Here is a 24,871-nt window from a genome sequence, read left to right on the forward strand (position 1 = left end):
AATAGGATAGGACTTTATTGTCATTGCTACAAGTACAAAGAAACTTTGTATTCAGCACAAACCCGTTCAAGATTAGACAAATAAACAGTGTACAGGATTACAGAACCGCAGCGCTGATGGGTCGCCACAAGGCGCCCTGTAAAAGGGGGGTGGGGGGGAGGTAAAACACTGGGGAAGAATATAAGTAAAAAAAAATACAATCTAGACTTGGCTCCTAAGGGGGCTGTCAGCTGTCAATCATCTCGAAGGAGGAATCAAGCGGTGGTGAAGGCGTGGGGTTTGTGTGTATATGCCCATTGTCTTGGGTGACTTGATGTAGTGCCCATAGGCCTGGGGCCGTTCGACTCCAAGTGTCGTTGATGAGGGAGGGAGGTCAAAAACGTCCCTGTTGCATCAAGGCCATTCAAGGGAGTCAAAACGTAGATTAGGATTTAGTTTTTCCACAAGCAGACGTTACAATGGCTTGTCTGTTCTGTTCCATGCCGGCCCTCATAAACATTGTTTCCCTTTCAACCAGCTTGTCTTGTGTTTCAGTTCAGAAATCGCCCTTGTTGCTTACGTGCAGTGATTTTTCCAGATTCTCTGAACCTTTTGATTATATTTCCGACCGTAGATGGTGAAATCCCTAAAATCCTTGCAATAGCGAGTTGAGAAATGTTGTTTTTAATCTGTTTGGACAATTTGCTCACGCATTTGTCGACAAAGTGGCCCCGTCCTTGTTTGTGAATGACTGACTTATGTTCAATTGAATAGACCGCAAAGAAAATATATTTAATGTTCACACACCACTGTGTTAGATGGCCTTTCCCTTTAACAACACTCAGTAAACGTTTGGGAACACTGGCGGCGTTTCCGGGTGTTGTTGATTAATGACTTTGGCTTTGCATAGTAGAGTTTTAACTCGCACTTGCAGATGTAGCGACCAACTGTAGTTACTGGCAGCGGTTTTCTGAAGTGTTCCTGACCCCATGTGGTGATATCCTTTACACGCTGATGTCCCTTTTTGATGCATTGCTGCCTATGTGTAGTGCTTTCTCCAGATTCTCTGAACCATTTTGATGATATTACGGACAATAGATGGAGAAAATCCCTAAATTCCTTGCGATAGCTGGTTGAAAAATGTTGTTCTTGAACAATTTGCTCACGCATTTATCGCCCCGTCCTTGTTTGTGAATGACTCAGCATTTCATGGAAGCTGCTTTTACACCCAATCGCGGCACCTACCTGTTGCCAATTAGCCCGTTCACCTGTGGGTGTCAGGCTTGTCCCTGACAGTTTGACTATGTTTTAGTTGTTTCCTCTGCAATTTGGCTTTGTTTCCTCTGTGTGTGTAGTGTTTCCTGTCAGCGCTATTATTTTGTTGGTTTCCTGTCTTTCTCCCTGAGTGCTGTGTCCCCTCAGCTGCGGCTGATTGGCACCTGGCCACACCTGGTGTCAATCAGCCCACTCCTGTTTTTACTTGTCGTGTCGTGTGGTGTGGTGTGGTGTCGATGTCACCACTACCTGTCTTGTCGCTTGTAGCTTTGTCTACTTCTCTTCACTCTGTTCATGCCATAGTTCCGTCCTGTCACATTAAGTGGTTTTGTTCTTAGCCAAGTTTGTTATCCGCCTCGTGCGCGCCTTTTGTTATTAGCCTTTTGTTTGTTCTTGTTCTAGTATTTTAATTAAATCATGTGTACCTGCAAAATGCCTGCCTCCTTCTCTGCATCTCGGGGTTCGTCACCAACGAACTCCGACAGTGGGATGTTCCAAATAAGTGTTTGATGAGCATTCCTTAACTTTTCTCAGTCTTTTTTGACACTTGTGCCAGCTTTTTTGAAAGACGTTGCAGGCATCGAAATTATAAATGAGCTAATATTTGCAAAAAATAACAACATTTACCAGTTCAAATGTAAAATATATTGTCTTTGCGGTCTATTTAATTTAATATAATTTAAAAAATAATATGCAAATCATTATATTCTGTTTTTATTTACCATTTACGCAACGTGACAACTTCTCTGGTTTTGGGGTTTTGTACATGCTGTCGGCTTCATGATGTACCGCACTGTGTTTGTGTGTGTTAATAATACAATTGTGTTATTTACGACATTTTATATGTCCTTATATGTTTTGCTGCTAGTGAAGAAGCTGGGCCTGAAAACCTTCTCAGTCACTGGTCCATTTGGTAAAGAGCAGCGTTAAGAAGAGGACCACCAGAGTCACGTAGAAGACGAAGAAGATCCTGTTGATCCTCCTGGCCAGTCGGCTCCAGTATCCCAACTCCTCTTTCTGGCCGCCGTGCAGCAGCCTCAGCGTTCTCTCCATGGCCTTCAGCTCGTCCGACAACTTCTCCAGCGTCTGGCACAGCACGCCGCTCTGACTCTGCGGCGAGGTTTCCCCGTTTTGTCAAATGGAATCCTTTTTTTTTTTTTTTCATATCCACAGGTGAGTGTCAGTCTCACCTCTCTGACTCCGGGCAACGTGGCGTTCAGAGTTTCGCTGGCGGACATGGAGTAGATGCCTCCGCAGTCCAGCCCACCTGGAAGCAGTGAAATATCCAAATTTTATGCTAAAACAAAATATAAAAAACATCCTTAAATTGCATTCTAAGCCGTAAATAAACACTAGCAAGAGTCAGCTGACAATGTAGCCGATGGGAGTCGCTCTATTCCGCCTATAACCTGCTCTAAATTACCTCCGTCAACATTTTATTTACACACTGTGAGTATATATGTCATGTAGTAACATTCATAATAACGTGTAATATATAAATTATGTAAGTATATATGTAGTGTAGTAACATTCATAATAACTTGTAATATATATGTAGTGTAGTAACATTCATAAAAACATGTAATATATACATGATGTAAGTATATATGTAATGTAGTAACATTCATAATAACATATAATATATATATGATGTAAGTATATGTGTAGTATCTAGTAACATTCATAATAACATGTAATATATACATGATGTAAGTATACACTTAATGTCGTAATATTCATAATACCATGTAGTATGTATATTATGTAAGTATAAATGTAATGTAGTGACATTCATAATAACATTTAGTATATACACAATGTAAGTATGTATGTAGTATCTACTAACATTCATAATAACATGTAATATATACATGATGTAAGTATATATGTAGTATCTAGTAACATTCATAACAACATGTCATATATACATGATGTAAGTATACATCTAGTATCTAGTAACATTCATAATAACATGTAATATGTACATGATGTAAGTATATATGTAGTGTAGTAACATTCATACTAACATGTAATATATACATGATGTAAGTATATGTGTAGTATCTAGTAACATTCATAATAACATGTAATATAAACATGATGTAAGTATATATGTCATGTAATATTCATAATAACTTGTAACATATACATGATGTAAGTATATATGTACTGTAGTAAAATTCATAATAATATGTAATATGTACATGATGTAAGTATACACTTAATGTCGTAATATTCATAATACCATGTAGTATGTATATTATGTAAGTATAAATGTAATGTAGTGACATTCATAATAACATTTAGTATATACACAATGTAAGTATGTATGTAGTATCTAGTAACATTCATAATAACATGTAATATATACATGATGTAAGTATATATGTGGTATCTAGTAACATTCATAACAACATGTAATATATACATGATGTAAGTATACATGTAGTATCTAGTAACATTCATAATAACATGTAATATATACATGATGTAAATATATATGTAGTATCTATTAAAATTCATAATAACAAGTAATATGTACATGATGTAGGTATATATGTAGTATCTAGTAACATTCATAATAACATGTAATATATACATGATGTAAGTATATATGTAATGTAGTAACATTCATAATAACATGTAATATATACATGATGTAAGTATATATGTCATGTAATAATCATAATAACTTGTAACATATACATGATGTAAATATATTTGTACTGTAGTAACATTCCTAATAACATGTAATATATACATGATGTAAGTATATATTTAGTATCTAGTAATATTCATAATAACATGTAATATATAAATGATGTAAGTATATATGTAATGTAGTAACATTCATAATAACATGTAATGTATACAAGATGCAAGTATATATGTAGTATCTAGTAACATTCATAATAACATGTAATATGTACATGATGTAAGTATATATGTAGTATCTAGTAACATTCATAATAACATGTTATATAAACATGATGTAAGTATATATGTCATGTAGTAAAATTCATAATAACAAGATATATACATGATGTAAGTATAAATGTAGTATCTAGTAACATTCATAATAACATGTAATATATACATGATGTAAGTATACATGTCATGTAGTAACATTCATAATAACATGTAATATATATATGATGTAAGTATATATGTAGTATCTAGTAACATTCATAATAACATGTAATATGTACATGATGTAAGTATATATGTAGTATCTAGTAACATTCATAATAACATGTAATATATACAGGATGTAAGTATATATGTCATGTAGTAACATTCATAATAACATGTAATGTATACAAGATGTAAGTATATATGTAGTATCTAGTAACATTCATAATAACATGTAATATATACATGATGTAAGTATATCTGTAGTATCTAGTAACATTCATAATAACATGTAATATATACATGATGTAAGTATATCTGTAGTATCTAGTAACATTCATAATAACATGTAATATATACATGATGTAAGTATATCTGTAGTATCTAGTAACATTCATAATAACGTGTAATATATATACATGATGTAAGTATATACTGTATGCAATGTAGTAACATTCATAATAACATGTAATGTATACAATATGTAAGTATATATGTAGTATCTAGTAACATTCATAATAACATGTGATATCACAATATTCGCCTTTTCCTTCAAATTATTTAAAGTACCAATTATTATCACACACACACACACACACACACTAGGTGTGGTGAAATGTGTCCTCTGCATTCTACCCATCCCCTTGATCACCCCCTGGGAGGTGAGAGGAGCAGTGAGCAGCAGCAGTGGCCACGCCCGGGATTAATATTTTGCTGATTCAATCCCCAATTACCACCCAGGATGCTGAGTGCCCAGCAAGGAAGGTAATGGCTCCCATTTTTATCGTCTTTGGTGTGACTCGGCCGGAGTTTTCCCTTAAATTCACTCACCTCCGTTATAAAGGTTAGCCTGTTTGCTAAAGCCGCCGTTTTCCTCGCCGTCTGCGTGGTTGTAGTTGTGGTTGTCTCTCTGCATGAGGTGCATGACACAGATGGTCTCCAGGAGGCTGAGCAGCATCAGAGCAAAGATGCCGATGCAGTAGACGCCTCAGGAGGGAGCAGAAGGGTAGAACTGTATTGTCACTTTAACTCCCGGGACAACAAAGTTTACATTTTCAGCACAGACCCGTTGAAGAGGACAGGGAGACAGAACAGGACAGGAACACTAAAAAGGTGGGGAAAGGTGGACACGGGGGAAGGATAGTGAGACTAGGACTTGGGGCAGCGGGGGGACTCAGTCTGGGGCCAGGAAAAAAAAATTGTTAGCCACGATAAGCCATACTAGCCAAGCTTGAGACCTCTGGATTGGGGAGATGGGCGGTAGTATTGGGGGCGGGGTTGAGGTGCAGGCAGCATACTTCTTCCCCTTCGAGATGTTCTGGATGAAATGAAATAATTTTCTTCCAATCTTTTCGAACTTGCAAGCGTACTTCTTCTTCTTACTCGTCGTCGCCATGTCTCTTCTTCTTCTCCTTTTTGGTCTCCTTCTTCTCTCTTCTTCTCTCTTCTTCTCCTGCTTCATCTGCTTCTTGTCTCTTTTTCTTCTCCCGCTTTGTCTCCTTGTCTCTTCTTCCTCTCCTACTTCGTCTGCTTCTTGTCTCTTCTTCCTCTCCTGCTTTTACTCCTTTTTGTCTCTTCTTCTCCTGTTTCATCTCCTTCTTCTCTTTTCTTTTTCTCCTGCTTCGTCTGCTTCTTGTCTCTTCTTCCTCTCCTGCTTTTACTCCTTTTTGTCTCTTCTTCTCCTGTTTCATCTCCTTCTTCTCTTTTCTTCTTCTCCTGCTTCGTCTGCTTCTTGTCTCTTCTTCTCCTGCTTCGTCTCCTTCTTCTTTCTTTTTCTTCTCCTGCTTCGTCTGCTTCTTGTCTCTTCTTCTTCTCCTGCTTCGTCTCCTTCTTGTCTCTTCTTCTCCTGCTTCGTCTTCTTCTTGTCTCTTCTTCTTCTCCTGCTTCGTCTCCTTCCTTTCTCTTCTTCTCCTGCTTCATCTTCTTCTTGTCTCTTCTTCTTCTCCTCCTTTGTCTGCTTCTTGTCTCTTCTTCTTCTGCTTCGTCTCCTTGTCTCTTCTTCTTCTCCCGCTTTGTCTCCTTCCTGTCTCTTCTTGTTCTCCTGCTTTGTCTCTTTCTTCTCTCTTCTTGTTCTCCTGCTTCGTCTCCTTCTTCTCTCTTCTTCTTATTTTCCTGCTTCGTCTCCTTCTTGTCTCTTCTTTTTCCCTGCTTCGTCTCCTTCTTGTCTCTTCTTTTTCCCTGCTTCGTCTACTTCTTGTCTCTTCTTCTTCCCCTGCTTTGTCTCCTTCTTGTCTCTTCTTCTTCCCCTGATTCGTCTCCATCTTGTCTCTTCTTTTTCCCCTGCTTTGTCTCCTTCTTGTCTCTTCTTCTTCCCCTGCTTTGTCTCCTTCTTGTCTCTTCTTCTTCCCCTGATTCGTCTCCATCTTGTCTCTTCTTTTTCCCCTGCTTTGTCTCCTTCTTGTCTCTTCTTCTTCCCCTAATTCGTCTCCTTCTTATCTCTTCTTCTTCTTCCCCTGCTTCATCTCATTCTTGTCTCTTCTTCTCGAGGATTTGTCTGCTTCTTGTCTCTTCTTCTTCTCCTGCTTCAACTGCTTCTTGTCTCTTCTTCTTCTCCTACTTTGTCTCCTTCTTGTCTCTTCTTCTCCTGCTGGCCCCACTATGGACTGGACTCTACCACTATTATGTTAGATCCACCTTGGACTGGACTCTCACACTATTATGTTAGATCCACTATGGACTGGACTCTTACACTATTATGTTAAATCCACTATGGACCGGACTCTACCACTATTATTTTAGGTCTACAATGGACTGGACTATCACACTATTATGTTCGATCCACTATGGATTGAACTCTCACACTATTACATTAGATCCACTATGGACTGGACTATCACACTATTATGCTAGATCTACTATGGACTGGACTCTTACACTATTATGTTAAATCCACTATGGACTGGACTCTCACACAATTATGTTAGATCCACTATGGACTGGACTCTGACACTATTATGTTAGATCCACTATGGACTGGACTCTCACACTATTATGTTAGATCCACTATCGACTGGACTCTCACACTATTATGTTAGATCCACTAAGGACTGGACTCCTACACTATTATGTTAGATCCACTATGAACTGGAGTCTCACACTATTATGTTAGATCCACTATGGACTGGACTATCACACTATTATGTTAGATCCACTATCGACTGGACTCTCACACTATTATGTTAGATCCACTATGAACTGGAGTCTCACACTATTATGTTAGATCCACTATGGACTGGACTATCACACTATTATGTTAGATCCACTATCGACTGGACTCTCACACTATTATGTTAGATCCACTATGAACTGGAGTCTCACACTATTATGTTAGATCCACTATGGACTGGACTCTCACACTATTATGTTAGATCCACTATGGACTGGACTATCACACTATTATGTCAGATCCACTATGGACTGGACTATCACACTATTATGTTAGATCCACTATGGACCGGACTCTCACACTATTATGTTAGATCCACTATGGACTGGACTCTCACACTATTATGTTAGATCCACTATGGACTGGACTATCACACTATTATGTCAGATCCACTATGGACTGGACTCTTACACAATTATGTTAAATCCACTATGGACTGGACTCTCACACTATGTTAGGTCCACTATGGACTGAACTCTCCCACTATTATGTCAGATCCACTATGGACTGGACTCTTACACTATTATGTTAAATCCACTATGGACTGGACTCTCACACTATGTTAGGTCCACTATGGACTGGACTCTCACACTATTTTAGGTCCACTATGGACTGGACTATAACACTATTATGCTAGATCCACTATGGACTGGACTCTTACACTATGATGTTAAATCCTCTATGGACCGGACTCTCACACTATGTTAGGTCCACTATGGACTGGACTCTCACACTATGTTAGGTCCACTATGGACTGAACTCTCCCAGTATTATGTTAGATCCACTATGGACTGAACTCTCACACTATTATCTTAGATCCACTATGGACTGGACTCTTACATTATTATGTTTGATCCACTATGGACTGGACTCTCACACTATTATGTTAGATCCACTATGGACTGGACTCTCACACTATTATGTTAGATCCACTATGGACTGGACTCTCACACTATTATGTTAGATCCACTATGGACTGGACTCTGACACTATTATGTTAGATCCACTATGGACTGGACTCTCACACTATTATGTTAGATCCACTATGGACTGGACTCTCACACTATTATGTTAGATCCACTATGGACTGGACTCTCACACTATTATGTTAGATCCACTATGGACTGGACTATCACACTATTATGTCAGATCCACTATGGACTGGAGTCTCACACTATTATGTTAGATCCACTATGGACTGGACTCTCACACTGTTATGTTAGGTCCACTATGGACTGGACTATCACACTATTATGTCAGATCCACTATGGACTGGACTCTTACACAATTATGTTAAATCCACTATGGACTGGACTCTCACACTATGTTAGGTCCACTATGGACTGGACTCCCACACTATGTTAGGTCCACTATGGACTGAACTCTCCCACTGTTATGTTAGGTCCACTATGGACTGGACTCTCACACTATTATGTTAGATCCACTATGGACTGGACTCTCACACTATTATGTTAGATCCACTATGGACTGGACTCTCACACTATTATGTTAGATCCACTATGGACTGGACTCTCACACTATTATGTTAGATCCACTATGGACTGGACTATCACACTATTATGTCAGATCCACTATGGACTGGAGTCTCACACTATTATGTTAGATCCACTATGGACTGGACTCTCACACTGTTATGTTAGGTCCACTATGGACTGGACTATCACACTATTATGTCAGATCCACTATGGACTGGACTCTTACACAATTATGTTAAATCCACTATGGACTGGACTCTCACACTATGTTAGGTCCACTATGGACTGGACTCCCACACTATGGTAGGTCCACTATGGACTGGACTCTCACACTATTATGTTAGATCCACTATGGACTGGACTATCACACTATTATGTCAGATCCACTACGGACTGGACTCTCACACTATTATGTTAGATCCACTATGGACTGGACTATCACACTATTATGTCAGATCCACTATGGACTGGACTCTTACACAATTATGTTAAATCCACTATGGACTGGACTCTCACACTATGTTAGGTCCACTATGGACTGGACTCCCACACTATGTTAGGTCCACTATGGACTGAACTCTCCCACTATTATGTCAGATCCACTATGGACTGGACTCTTACACTATTATGTTAAATCCACTATGGACTGGACTCTCACACTATGTTAGGTCCACTATGGACTGGACTCTCACACTATTTTAGGTCCACTATGGACTGGACTATAACACTATTATGCTAGATCCACTATGGACTGGACTCTTACACTATGATGTTAAATCCTCTATGGACCGGACTCTCACACTATGTTAGGTCCACTATGGACTGGACTCTCACACTATGTTAGGTCCACTATGGACTGAACTCTCCCAGTATTATGTTAGATCCACTATGGACTGAACTCTCACACTATTATCTTAGATCCACTATGGACTGGACTCTTACATTATTATGTTTGATCCACTATGGACTGGACTCTCACACTATTATGTTAGATCCACTATGGACTGGACTCTGACACTATTATGTTAGATCCACTATGGACTTGACTCTCACACTATTATGTTCGATCCACTATGAACTGGAGTCTCACACTATTATGTTAGATCCACTATGGACTGGACTCTCACACTATTATGTTAGATCCACTATGGACTGGACTCTCACACTATTATGTTAGATCCACTATGGACTGGACTCTCACACTATTATGTTAGATCCACTATGGACTGGACTCTCACACTATTATGTTAGATCCACTATGGACTGGACTCTCACACTATTATGTTAGATCCACTATGGACTGGACTCTCACACTATTATGTTAGATCCACTATGGACTGGACTATCACACTATTATGTCAGATCCACTATGGACTGGACTCTTACACAATTATGTTAAATCCACTATGGACTGGACTCTCACACTATGTTAGGTCCACTATGGACTGGACTCCCACACTATGTTAGGTCCACTATGGACTGAACTCTCCCACTATTATGTCAGATCCACTATGGACTGGACTCTTACACTATTATGTTAAATCCACTATGGACTGGACTCTCACACTATGTTAGGTCCACTATGGACTGGACTCTCACACTATTTTAGGTCCACTATGGACTGGACTATAACACTATTATGCTAGATCCACTATGGACTGGACTCTTACACTATGATGTTAAATCCTCTATGGACCGGACTCTCACACTATGTTAGGTCCACTATGGACTGGACTCTCACACTATGTTAGGTCCACTATGGACTGAACTCTCCCAGTATTATGTTAGATCCACTATGGACTGAACTCTCACACTATTATCTTAGATCCACTATGGACTGGACTCTTACATTATTATGTTTGATCCACTATGGACTGGACTCTCACACTATTATGTTAGATCCACTATGGACTGGACTCTGACACTATTATGTTAGATCCACTATGGACTGGACTCTCACACTATTATGTTAGATCCACTATGGACTGGACTCTCACACTATTATGTTAGATCCACTATGGACTGGACTCTCACACTATTATGTTAGATCTACTATGGACTGGACTCTGACACTATTATGTTAGATCCACTATGGACTGGACTCTCACACTATTATGTTAGATCCACTATGGACTGGACTCTCACACTATTATGTTAGATCCACTATGGACTGGACTCTGACACTATTATGTTAGATCCACTATGGACTGGACTCTCACACTATTATGTTAGATCCACTATGGACTGAACTCTCACACTATTATGTTAGATCCACTATGGACTGAACTCTCACGCTATTATGTTAGATCCACTATGGACTGGACTCTCACACTATTATGTTAGATCCACTATGGACTGGACTCTCACACTATTATGTTAGATCCACTATGGACTGGACTCTCACACTATTATGTTAGATCCACTATGGACTGAACTCTCACACTATTATGTTAGATCCACTATGGACTGAACTCTCACGCTATTATGTTAGATCCACTATGGACTGGACTCTCACACTATTATGTTAGATCCACTATGGACTGGACTCTCACACTATTATGTTAGATCCACTATGGACTGGACTCTCACACTATTATGTTAGATCCACTATGGACAGGACTCTCACACTATTATGTTAGATCCACTATGGACTGATTGATTGATTGATTAAAGCAAAAATGCTAAGACAAGGAGAGGGAAAGGGAAAAGGTCCGCCTTGGTTGAGAGCCGGGGAGAAAAGAACGATAACAAAAGTCGGCCACGGATTCTGAGAAGAAAAGCGGTCTGCTTCTTACCGATGAGCGGGATCCTGTTGGTGGAGGACGGCAGGATTTCGTTGAGAATGAGCTGCAGGACGGTGACGGCCAACAGCACCGTGATCTTGAAGCTCAGCTTCTCCCCGGCCCTGTCCGAGATCAGGAAGGAGGCCAAGTCCAGACCCAGGAAGAACAGGACGGGCAACACGAAGTTGACGATGTAGAGGATGGGTTTTCTCCTCATGGTGATCTGAGAGAAGGTGAGACCGCTTCTCATGATGTCATCATTGGCAAATTAGCTATTTGCAGAAAATTGTGTTTTTCAGGCAAAATAACAATTTTTCAGTGATTTTTCAGTATTTTCCTGCGGTTGTCTTAAAATAAAATTGTCTCATTTGGAGGAGACAATGAAACGCTGGTTAGAAATGTGTGAATGATACGTTAGCAATTGGAGTTGTTGTGCCGCCGGTTTAGCCTTCTACTGCATGATGATTGCAACACCTTTCGAAATAAAGAACGATTTACCTAAAAAATATTCTGTGCCTATAAGTTTGGCAATAAACGAGTTATGAGTTCGCGATGTCGCTCGTGGCGAAAATACAAAAATGTAAACATATTTAATGCCATTGAAAATGTGTTTTGTGTCGTTAGAAAAGTGTTTTTTGTATCAAAAACAGTTGCTTCTGTGCTAGCAAAATGACTTGTACTCGTTTTAATAGATGATGTTCTTTGAACTGGGTACCAAAAGTTGTTTATGTGACACTTAACAAGAGATCTATTATCCGATCAAGAGTGGATCGTGAGATTGACAAGCGGATTGGTGCGGCGTCTTCAGTAATGCGGACGTCGTATCGGTCCGTTGTGGTGAAGAAGGAGCTGAGCCGGAAGGCAAAGCTCTCAATTTACCGGTCGATCTACGTTCGCATCCTCACGTATTGGTCATGAGGTTTGGGTCATGACCGAAAGGATAAGATCACGGGTACAAGCGGCCGAAAAGAGTTTCCTCCGCCGGGTGGCGGGTCTCTCCCTTAGAGATAGGGTGAGAAGCTCTGCCATCCGGGAGGAACTCAAAGTAAAGCCGCTGCTCCGCCTCATGGAAAGGAGCCAGATGAGGAGGGTTGGAATTGGGGGTTAAATCACCATAAAGGATTCTCAGGCGCGGTACCGCTGCTGCCCACTGCTCCCCTCACCTCCATGGAGGTGATCAAGGGTGATGGGTCAAAAGCAGAGAATAATTTCGCCACATCTAGTATGTGTGTGACAATAATTGGTAATTTAATTTAATTCAATTAAAACAATTTTTATTTTAATTGAATTTTTGTTTTTTTAATAAATTTTTTAATTGTAATTTTTAATTTTAAACTATTCAATTTTTATTTCAAATTTTCATTTAAAATGCTAATTTATTTTTAATTAATTTAATTTTAATATTAATTTAATTTTACATTTTTTAATTTTCATTTCATTCAATTAATTTTTTTTAATGTAATTTAATCTAATTTTAAATTTTTAATTTAATTAAATTTTTGATTTAAGGTGGTTCGGGCACCTGGTCAGGATGCCACCCGAACGCCTGGGGAGAAGCTCAGAGTAAAGCCGAGCCAGATGAGGAGGGTTGGAATTGGGGGTTAAATTAGCATAAATGATTCCCGGGCGCGGTACCGCTGCTGCCCACTGCTCCCCTCACCTCCATGGAGGTGATCAAGGGTGATGGGTCCAATGCAGAGAATAATTTCGCCACATCTAGTATGTGTGTGACAATAATTGGTAATTTAATTTAATTTAATTAAAAAAAAAATCATTTTAATTTAATTTTAATTTTTTTTATTTAATTTTATTTTTTTTAATTTTAATTTTTAATTTTAAATTACTTAAATTTTTCATTTTAATTTAAAATGCTAATTTATTTTTAATTAATTAAATTTAATTAAATTTAATTTTAATTTTAATTTTAATTTTAATTTTAATTTTAATTTTAATTTTAATTTAATTTAATTTTAAATAAATGTAATTTTATTTTTAATTTTATTTTAATTAAAACATTTTTATTTTTATTTAATTAAATGTAATTACATTTTTAATTTTTTGATTTTCATTTAATTCAATTTTTTTTTTTTTTTTAATTTACTTTAATTTTTAATTTAATTTAATTTTTGATTTAAGGATGCCACCCGAACGCCTCCCCAGGCGACCAATAGGAGGCCAGGGAGAAGACCCAGGACAGACTATGTCTCGTGGCTGGCCTGGGAACGCCTCAGGATCCCCCGGGAAGAGCTAGACTAAGTGACTGAGGAGAGGGAAGTCTGGGCTCCCCTGCTTAGGCTGCTGCCCCCGCGACCCGGCCTCGGATAAGCGAAAGAAGATAGATGGATGGATATTTATGGCAAATCATGTTGTCTTCGATGCTGGAATAGAGTGTTGTTGTTATTGTGGCTAAATATGTTGTTGTTTTTTGCGAAAATTGGAATTTGTGTCAAAATTGTGTCGTTTTTTAATGTGTGCTATTTTTGCACGTGCAAACATAAGAAAATATGCTGTTTGCACTGCAGAAAGTAGTGTTTTAAATTGAAAAAAAAAATGCTGCAAGTATGTCGTTTGCATTTTGGAACATCATGATGGCGTTTTGCAAGAAATCCAGCAGACGAGCAGTCGGACGCACCGTGTAGACGATCTTGTCCTGGTCGGCGTCGGCGCTGGCGTTGTAGACGGCCACGTTCATGTTGAGGAAGACCCACTCGTACTGCGTCCTCATCAGCTCGCGCGACGACTCGGAGGCCTCGCTGGAGTTGTCGCTGGCCTTCAGGAGCAGGTCTTTGGCTGGAAAACGCCGCAATTATTAGCGCGGCTTCGTTTCCCGGGCGCCGATGATGTAACTCCTCCCGCGCGAACATTAGCGTGAAAGCTATTTGGATCGATGCAAACTCATTTGGGAACATTTCGTATTTCGTACGGATTCGTCCGCGGGTTAACACGGTGTCTGTTTCCACTTCCTGTTCTGCCTGGTGCTCTTTTTTCAATTTTTTTTTTTTTTTTTTTGACATTGGCAATATGACTGTGCATCATGAAGTCTGCCCGGCAACAAGCAGGACAATCATATTTTCAGCAGCTAAGTAGCACCTAAGCTGCATTTTTATCCTCAAAATTCCACACACAATACCACATGACGACAACGTGACATTTTTTTATTTTTTTAAATTTTTTTTAATTTTAGCATATTTATTTAAAATAAAAAGAAAGAAGAACAATCCCGATAAACGTCTTGAACCTTATAAAAAAATAAGATCATCTTCTTCATCTCTTGACGAGCACCATAAATTACTTAACAGTTGTTTTACGGGAATGTTATGTATTGGCGACTTGTCCAGGGTGTACCCCGCCTTCCGCCCGAATGCAGCTGAGATAGGCTCCAGCGACCCCCCCACAACCCAGAATGGGACAAGCGGTAGAAAATGGATGCATGGATAGATAATGATTTACTCGCTCATTGTTTATGAATTCATGTACTGATTTGATAGGTTGATTGACAGCTGCATTATATTGCCAAAAGTTTTTGGACACCTGCCTTGACTCACATATGAACTTGAAGTGCCCATAGGGTTCAATATGACCCTTTGCAGCTAACACAGCTTCAACTTTTCTGGGAAGGCTGTCCACAAGGTTGTATTTATACGTATTTATGGCTCTCAGTCTCTGTTCTAATTCATCCCAAAAAGGGGTTCTATCGGGTTCAGGTCAAGACTCTGTGCAGGCCAGTCAAGCTCATCCACGCCGAACTTTGATTGATTGATTGAAACGTTTTTTTAGTAGATTGCACAGTTCAGTACATATTCCGTACAATTGACCACTAAATGGTAACACCCGAATAAGTTTTTCAACTTGTTTAAGTTGTCGTCCATTTCTGTATGGACCTTGCTTTGTGCACTGGTGCACAGTCATGTTGGAAATTTTTTTTGGGGGGGGGGGGGAAGTGTGTATATTTTCATGAAAAAGTAGGCTAAAATAAACCAAAAAAAAAAAAAAAAAGTGTTTAATCAACGAATAGATCTGAAATTGATATAGAGATTTAAGCGTTGAAATTGAAATTAAATTCCCCAAAAAACATGTATGACTTATTTTTAACACTTTTATGAGCGGAGCCCTTTTGGATCCCTGATAATTTGACTGGGATATTTTGCATATTTTGTGGGGGGGGTTTGCCATAAAAACAGAGTTTTCTTTAACAAAAATGGCATTAAACATAAAAAATAAAATTTAAAAAAAAGGATATCGACAGACAGATCAGGTTGATCTACAGATTTAAGCGTTGACAAAACAAACAAAAAAATAAAAACATATAAGCAACAAATAGATCTGAAATTGATATAGAGATTTAAGCGTTGAAATTAAAATGACATTTTAAAAAAGTATGTCTGATTTATTTTTCACACTTTTATGAGCGGGGCCCTTTTGGATTTCCTGATAATTTGACTGGGATATTTTATTTTTTCCTTTATTTGCTCCAAAAATAAATAGGATTCAAAATTTTGTTATGAATTATGAACTATCACATCAAATTTTCCATATATAATAAAAACCAAAACAAAATTGGGGGGTAATGGGAGTTGGGGGTAAGCATTGCATATTTTGTGGGGGTTTTTGCCCCAAAAATATAAATAAAAAACAATTATATCAACAGACAGATCAAGTTGATCTACAGATTTTAGCGTTGACAAAACAAACAACAAAATAAAAACATTTAATCGACAAATAGATCTGAAATTGATGTAGAGATTTTAGCGTTGAAATTACGATGACATTTTTAAAAATAATGTATGACTTTATTTTTAACAGTTTTTTGAGCGGGGCCCGTTTGGATCCCTGATTATTTGACTGGGATTTTTTTTTTTTTTTACTTTATTTGCTCCAAAAATAAATAGGACTCAAAATGTTGTTATGAATTGGTGGCTGGGTAAGCATTTTTAAAATGTTGCATATTTTGTGTTTTTGCCATACAAACTGAGTTTTCTTTCACAAAAATTGCATTAAACATAAAAAATACAACAACAAAAAACTTTATATCGACAGACAAATTAAGTTGTTCTAAAATAAGGGTCCCTAAAATTTTTGACCCGGGGGCTGCATTGGGTCGAAAAAATTTGGGTCGGGGCCTGCTATATATATATATATATATATACATATATATTTTTTGTTTTTTTGTTTAGTTTTTTTTTTGTCAGGACTAGGACTATGAGATGGTCTGTTTTTCCGATGCAAAGGAAGGTTGGCACGAGCGAGACGTGAATGTAAGTACATATTCATTCTTAAACACTATACCTAACAAAAGGCGCGCACGGTGGTGGAGAACAAACTTGACTCCTGAAAACAAAAAACTAGCACAAAAGGCATGACTATGGACAAAAGAACAAAAGACACTAACTGTGGCATTTAAACAAACCAAAAACTTACGTGGCATGGACAGAATGATTAAGCAGCATGGCATGGCATGAAGGGAGTTGAGGTATAAAGTCGCCAGGCTGACTTCCTGGCAACTTCCGGTTTAAATAATAGACATGATAATTGCAAACAGGTGTGAGACATGAGGACAGGGCGTGACATGAGGACAAGGTGAAAACTAATGAGTTGCTATGGTAATAAAACAAACAAGAAGTGCAGGAACAGGAACTGATTGTCAAAAAATAAAACCAAACATGATAAAAACAAAACATGATCTCAGAGACGTGACAATTTTATGTTTTATGAAATTTTGTTAAAGAAAACCTGTTTTTGTGGCAAAAAACAAAACAAACACAAAATATGCATACAAAAAAATCAATTACAAGCAATATTTGATGTGATAGTTCATAAATCATAACAACATTTTAAGTCCTATTTATTTTGGAGCAAATAAAGTAAAAACAAAAACCCCAGTCAAATTATCAGGAAATCCAAAAGGGCCCCCGCTCATGAAAGTGTTAAAAATAAGTCATAAACTATTTTTTAAAATTTAATTAGAATTTCAACACTTAAATCTCTATATCAATTTCAAATATATTTGTCGATTATATGTTTTTATTTTTGTGTTTGTTTGTCAACGCTTAAATCTGTAGATCAACTTGATCTGTCTGTCGATATAATTTTTCCTAAATTTTTTTTAAGTTAAATGCCATTTTTGTGAAAGAAAACCCTGTTTTTAAACGGCAAAAATACTATATATATATATATATATATATATAGTATATATATAAAATACTATATATATATATATATATATATATATATATAGTATATATACATGTGTACATATATATGTTTATATATGTTGATATATATATATATACATGTTTATGTATGTATAAATATATATATACATAAAATATATATATATATGTATATATATATATATATACATATATATATATATATATACATATATATATATATATATATATATATATATGTATATTGCATATTATGTGTTTTTGCCGTAAAAACAGGCTTTTCTTTCACAAAAATGGCATTGAACATAAAAAACAAATGAAAAAAAATATATCTATATATATATATACATATATAAATATATGTATGTATATATATGTTTATGTGTGTATAAATATATATACATAAATATGTATATAAATACCTATAAACATATACATAAACATAAATACATGTATATATATATATATATATATATATATATATATATATATATATATATATATATTGCATAGTTTGTGTTTTTGCCGTAAAAACAGGGTTTTCTTTCACAAAAATGGCATTGAACATAGAAAGACCAACAATATATATATATATATATATATATATATATATATATATATATATATATATATATATACATATATATATATATATATATATATATACATATATATATATATATATATATATATATATATATATATATATATATATATATATATATATATATATATATATATAGCCCAATGCGGCTCCTGGGTCTAAAAGTTTGGGGACCCCAAACGTGATGACGTCATGTTGACGGGAAAAACATTTTTTTTAGAAGACCCCGAGAGTAACAAGTGGTAAAAAGGACAGATTACATTCCATCCCTCCATCCATCCATCTTCTTCCGCTTATCCGAGGTCGGGTCACGGGGGCAACAGCCTAAGCAGGGAAGCCCAGACTTCCCTTTCCCCAGCCACTTCGTCTAGCTCTTCCCGGGGGATCCCGAGGCGTTCCCAGGCCAGCCGGGAGACATAGTCTTCCCAACGTGTCCTGGGTCTTCCCCGTGGCCTCCTACCGGTTGGACGTGCCCTAAACACCTCCCTAGGGAGGCGTTCGGGTGGCATCCCGACCAGATGCTTGAACCACCTCATCTGGCTCCTCTCGATGTGGAGGAGAAGCGGCTTTACTTTGAGTTCCTCCTGGATGACAGAGCTTCTCACCCTATCTCTAAGGGAGAGCCCCAAACTCATTTGGGCCGCTCGTACCCGTGATCTTATCCTTTCGGTCATGACCCAAAGCTCATGACCATAGGTGAGGATGGGAACGTAGATCGACCGGTAAATTGAGAGCTTTGCCTTCCGGCTCAGCTCCTTCTTCACCACAACGGATCGGTACAACGTCCGCATTACTGAAGACGCCGGACCGATCCGCCTGTCGATCTCACGATCCACTCTTCCCTCACTCGTGAACAAGACTCCTAGGTACTTGAACTCCTCCACTTGGGGCAGGGTCCCCTCCCCAACCCGGAGATGGCATTCCACCCTTTTTAAGTCCACCCAGATTACATTTTTTTTCAATAAATAAATAAATTACTCAGGTTACTACCGTCCGTAGTTTGGGGACCACTTATTCAAAGATGTAAGTGTTAACAAAACAAAAGCAGAAATTATATAAGACCTTTTTTAAGACCATTCTGAGAGGATCCCTAAAGGTAAAAAAAAATGCTGAGTTGCATTGGGCACCCCTGATCTCGGGAAATAAAAACATTGTTGTTGTTTTTTTGCGCCTCACCCGTGTGTATGACGGACTTGAAGGTGAGGTTGCATTTCTGCGTGTCGAAGGGGAACTTGTAGATGTGCATCCGACAGGTGCAGACCAGGACTTGGTCGTAATGGACCTCCACGAAGCCATTAGCGCTGATGGTCAGATAGGGAGTGGGCGGGGCTTTGTCCGTCTCCGTCCTGTTGGAAGACGTCCAACAGAGTGGGTGTTTATCCCGCCGGTTGCCAGGCGGCACTTTTCTAATGGCTTACATCTCCTCGATGGTGAGGTCGGGCTTCCACAGGACCTCGGCGGGAAGAGACACATTATCTATCCCGCAGAACTCTTGGGGATCCCAGGAAATGTATTCGTTGCGCCACCTCTGCGCCGAGAATCAGCCGACGGTTCAGAACAAAGCGAAACGCTTTTAGAGGAAAGTCGGAACATTACCGTGGCCGTCTGGACGTAGGGGATGAACTTCTGCTCCTTCTCCACCTGCGCACAAACTCATTCAGTGACGACAAAACCGAGACTTATGGGGACGGGGGTTTGGTGCACTCTTACCACGTCCAGGATGGCGTAGAGAAGAACCTCCAGGGACACCTGGGTGCGTCGCCGGTAGTTCCTCACCGGCCGCGTCATGACGTACAGCTCGTTGCCTCTGGTCAGGTTCAGGTGGTCCAAGACGTCTTGGTAACTGCAGGCAGGCTCTGCCACGGTGCCGCCCACTGCAACGTAAACGTCATGGTCGTAGCGGCGTAGCAAGGCGCTACCCGTATTTTCACCTTCTTATGCATAGTTGTATTCGAAAATATCCTTACTTTATCAACATATTTTACACAACTGCATGATTTTAAGTTAAATATCCTGGCAGGCACATGACCTTAAAGGCCTACTGAAAGCCACTACTAGCGACCACGCAGTCTGATAGTTTATATATCAATGATGAAATATTAACATCGCAACACATGCCAATACGGCCTTTTTAGTTTACTAAATTGCAATTTTAAATTTCGCACGGAATGTATCACGCTAAAACGTCGCGGTACGATGACGCGTGCGCGTGACGTCACGCTTTGCAGAGGACATTTTGTTCCAGCACCGTTCACAGCTATACGTCGTTTGTTTTCATCACATAATTAATTCCACTGTATTATGGACATCTGTGTTGCTGAATCTTCGGCAATTTGTTCAATGAATAATGGAGACGTCAAAGAAGAAAGCTGTAGGTGGGAAGCGGTGTGTTGCGGCCGCCTTTCGCAACACAAACACAGCCGGTGTTTCATTGTTTACAATCCCGATAGATGACGGTGTAGCTTTACTATGGAACAGAGATGTCAAGCGAACACGGTTGGATTGGACCACACACACAAAGTACAGGATCGAACTTTCACAGTATCATGTTAGACCCGCTCGACATCCATTGCTTTCTTCCTCTCCAAGGTTCTCATAGTCATCATTGTCACCGACGTCCCACTGGGTCATTATTGTCACCGATGTCCCACTGGGTGTGAGTTTTCCTTGCCCTTATGTGGGCCTACCGAGGATGTCGTAGTGGTTTGTGCAGCCCTTTGAGACACTAGTGATTTAGGGCTATATAAGTAAACATTGATTGATTGATTGATAAGATCGTGTTTCGAAGAGGGTCCCTTTCGCCACCACCCGTCGACTGGTGCTGAAGAAAGGTGCGGGGCCGACCTTCAGGTTGTACAGGTACGACCGTTTAATCTCACTAAAACACTAGTAACACAATAAGCAGATAAGGGATTTTACAGAATGATCCTAGTAAATTTGTCTAATAACATCTGAATCGCTCCCACTGTATAGTCTTTTTTTTTTCTCTAGTCCTTCACTCTCACTTTCCTCATCCAAAAATCTTTCATCCTCGCTCAAATTAATGGGGAAATCGTCGCTTTCTCAGTCCGAATCGCTCTCGCTGCTGGTGGCCATGATTGTAAACAATGTTCAGGTGTGAGGAGCTCCACAACCCGTGACGTCACGCGCACATCGTCTGCTACTTCCGGTACAGGCTTTTTTATCAGCACCAAAAGTTGCGAACTTTATCATCGAATTTTGGTCATTATCCCAACCAATATTCTACAACTCAACCATGACGTTGAAACAACATGCTTTTTGTCGACGTTTAATACATGTCGGGTTCTGACGTTGAGTTGAGTTGACCATTGAGTTCTGGATATCATCCCAACCATTACTTTACACATTGAAACAACATGTTTTTTGACTACGTTTAATCAACGTCAGGTTGAGACGTTGATGGGACCATTGAAATTTGGTCATTTCAATCAATCAATGTTTACTTATATAGCCCTAAATCACTAGTGTCTCAAAGGGCTGCACAAACCACTACGACATCCTCGGTAGGCCCACATAAGGGCAAGGAAAACTCACACCCAGTGGGACGTCGGTGACAATGATGACTATGAGAACCTTGGAGAGGAGGAAAGCAATGGATGTCGAGCGGGTCTAACATGATACTGTGAAAGTTCAATCCATAATGGATCCAACACAGTCGCGAGAGTCCAGTCCAAAGCGGATCCAACACAGCAGCGAGAGTCCCGTTCAAAGCGGAGCCAGCAGGAAACCATCCCAAGTGGAGGCGGATCAGCAGCGCAGAGATGTCACCAGCCGATACACAGGTAAGCAGTACATGGCCACCGGATCGGACCGGACCGGACCCCCCTCCACAAGGGAGAGTGGGACATAGGAGAAAAAGAAAAGAAACGGCAGATCAACTGGTCTAAAAAGGGAGTCTATTTAAAGGCTAGAGTATACAAATGAGTTTTAAGGTGAGACTTAAATGCTTCTACTGAGGTGGCATCTCAAACTTTTACCGGGAGGGCATTCCAGAGTACTGGAGCCCGAAATGAAAACGCTCTATAGCCCGCAGACTTTTTTTGGGCTTTGGGAATCACTAATAAGCCGCAGTCCTTTGAACGCAGATTTCTTGCCGGGACATATGGTACAATACAATCGGCAAGATAGGATGGAGCTAGACCGTGTAGTATTTTATACGTAAGTAGTAAAACCTTAAAGTCACATCTTAAGTGCACAGGAAGCCAGTGCTGGTGAGACAGTACAGGCGTAATGTGATCAAACTTTCTTGTTCTTGTCAAAAGTCTAGCAGCTGCATTTTGTACCAACTGTAATCTTTTAATGCTAGATATAGGGAGACCCCAAACTAATAGGTTACAGTAGTCGAGGCGAGACGTAACAAACGCATGGATAATGATCTCAGCGTCTTTAGTGGACAGAATGGAGCGAATTTTAGTGATATTACGGAGATGCGTCAGAAACAAGAGCAAGTGGAACAAATCAGAAACCATTGACACAAGATAAACAAGGAAGGGCACAAACTAGGGATCGGAAGAGTCCAAAAATAATCAGAAAACACAGAAAAAGGACTCAAGAACAAAAACTATGTATGATCCGGGCGGCGGATCATGACAGAAACAACATGATTTTTGACGACGTTTAATCAATGTTGGGTTCTGACGTTGATTAAAAATTGAGTTCTGGTCATTATCCCAACCAATACTCTACATACACATTGAAACAACACGCTTTTTGACGACGTTTAATCAACGTCAGGTTGAGACGTTGATGGGACCATTGAAATTCGGTCATTATCTCAAACAATATTCTAGAACACAAATACAACGTTGAAACAACATACTTTTTGACAACGTTTAGGTTCTTTGACGTTGAGTTGACCATTGAATTTTGGTCATTATTCCAACCAATACTCTACAAGTTGAAACAACATATTATTTGACGACGTTTATTCAATGTCAGGTTAAGACGTTGATTTGACCATTGAAATTTGGTGAATTTCCGACCAATATTCTACAACACAAATACAACGTCGAAACAACGTGATTTTTGACGATGTTTATGCAATTTCAGGTTGAGACGTTGGTTTGACCATCGAAATTTTTGTCATTATCCCAACCAATATTCTGTAACTTAAATACAACGTTGAAAAATATGCTTTTTGACGACGTTCATTCAATGTTGAGTTCTGACGTTGAGTTGACCATTGAAATGTGGCCATTATCCCAACCAATATACGCTACAACTCAACCATAACGTTGAAACAACATGCTTTTTGACAACGTTTAATCAATGTTGGGTTCTGACGTTGAGTTGACCATTGAATTTTAGTCATTGTCCCAACCAATACTCTACGACTCAACCATAACGTTGAAACAACATGCTTTTTGACAACGTTTAATCAATGTTGGGTTCTGACGTTGAGTTGACCATTGAATTTTAGTCATTGTTCCAACCAATACTCTACAACTCAACCACAACGTTGAAACAACATGCTTTTTGACAACGTTTAATCAATGTTGGGTTCAGACGTTGAGTTGACCATTGAATTTTAGTCATTGTCCCAACCAATACTCTACGACTCAACCATAACGTTGAAACAACATGCTTTTTGACAACGTTTAATCAATGTTGGGTTCTGACGTTGAGTTGACCATTGAATTTTAGTCATTGTTCCAACCAATACTCTACAACTCAACCACAACGTTGAAACAACATGCTTTTTGACAACGTTTAATCAATGTTGGGTTCAGACGTTGAGTTGACCATTGAATTTTAGTCATTGTCCCAACCAATACTCTACGACTCAACCATAACGTTGAAACAACATGCTTTTTGACAACGTTTAATCAATGTTGGGTTCTGACGTTGAGTTGACCATTGAATTTTAGTCATTGTTCCAACCAATACTCTACAACTCAACCACAACGTTGAAACAACATGTTTTTTGACAACGTTTAATCAATGTTGGGTTCAGACGTTGAGTTGACCATGGAAAAGTGGTCATTATCCCAACCAATATTCTACAACTCAATCATAACATTGAAACAACATGCTTTTTGTCTGCGTTTATTCAATGCTGGGTTCTGACGTTGAGTTGACCATTGAAATGTGGTCATTATCCCAACCAATACGCTACAACTCAACCATAACGTTGAAACAACATGCTTTTTGTCAACGTTTATTCAATGTCAGTTTGAGACTTTGATGTGACCATTGAAATTTGGTCATTTCCCAACTAATACGCTACAACTCAACCATAACGTCGA

The 24,871-nt window shown here is 38.8% G+C and overlaps 2 protein-coding genes across 2 annotated transcripts in view; one reads left to right on the forward strand and one right to left on the reverse strand.

Annotated features, from left to right (window-relative positions):
* Positions 1-2,358, forward strand: part of nat9 (N-acetyltransferase 9 (GCN5-related, putative)) — a 94,913-nt gene extending 92,555 nt beyond the window's left edge. Inside the window, exon 7 of the mRNA XM_061907725.1 lies at positions 2,123-2,358. The gene's annotated coding sequence lies outside the window, so the exon portion shown is untranslated. The remainder of the gene's footprint in view (positions 1-2,122) is intronic.
* LOC133557331 (5-hydroxytryptamine receptor 3A-like) lies at positions 36-23,095 on the reverse strand. The gene is made up of 11 exons (XM_061907720.1): positions 23,058-23,095; positions 21,547-21,579; positions 20,316-20,466; positions 20,202-20,246; positions 20,024-20,133; positions 19,782-19,951; positions 14,464-14,621; positions 11,844-12,054; positions 5,218-5,373; positions 2,445-2,521; positions 36-2,364 (listed from the first exon to the last, which is right to left on the reverse strand). The coding sequence occupies exons 1-11, from the start codon at positions 23,093-23,095 to the stop codon at positions 2,149-2,151; spliced, it is 1,365 nt and encodes a 454-aa protein (XP_061763704.1). The 3' UTR covers positions 36-2,148.
* Positions 23,096-24,871: the final 1,776 nt, after the last annotated feature.

This window comes from Nerophis ophidion, linkage group LG08 (assembly GCF_033978795.1).
Source record: "Nerophis ophidion isolate RoL-2023_Sa linkage group LG08, RoL_Noph_v1.0, whole genome shotgun sequence".
Taxonomy (NCBI): domain Eukaryota; kingdom Metazoa; phylum Chordata; class Actinopteri; order Syngnathiformes; family Syngnathidae; genus Nerophis; species Nerophis ophidion.

Coding starts and splice junctions, on each gene's coding strand:
- LOC133557331 (XM_061907720.1), bottom strand. CDS start 23,095: ATGGTTTCTGATTTGTTCCACTTGCTCTTGTTTCTGAC. Junction 19,952..20,023: donor GACCTCACCATCGAGGAGAT/GTAAGCCATTAG, acceptor GTCTTCCAACAG/GACGGAGACGGACAAAGCCC. Junction 5,374..11,843: donor CAACAGGATCCCGCTCATCG/GTAAGAAGCAGA, acceptor CTCCCTCCTGAG/GCGTCTACTGCATCGGCATC.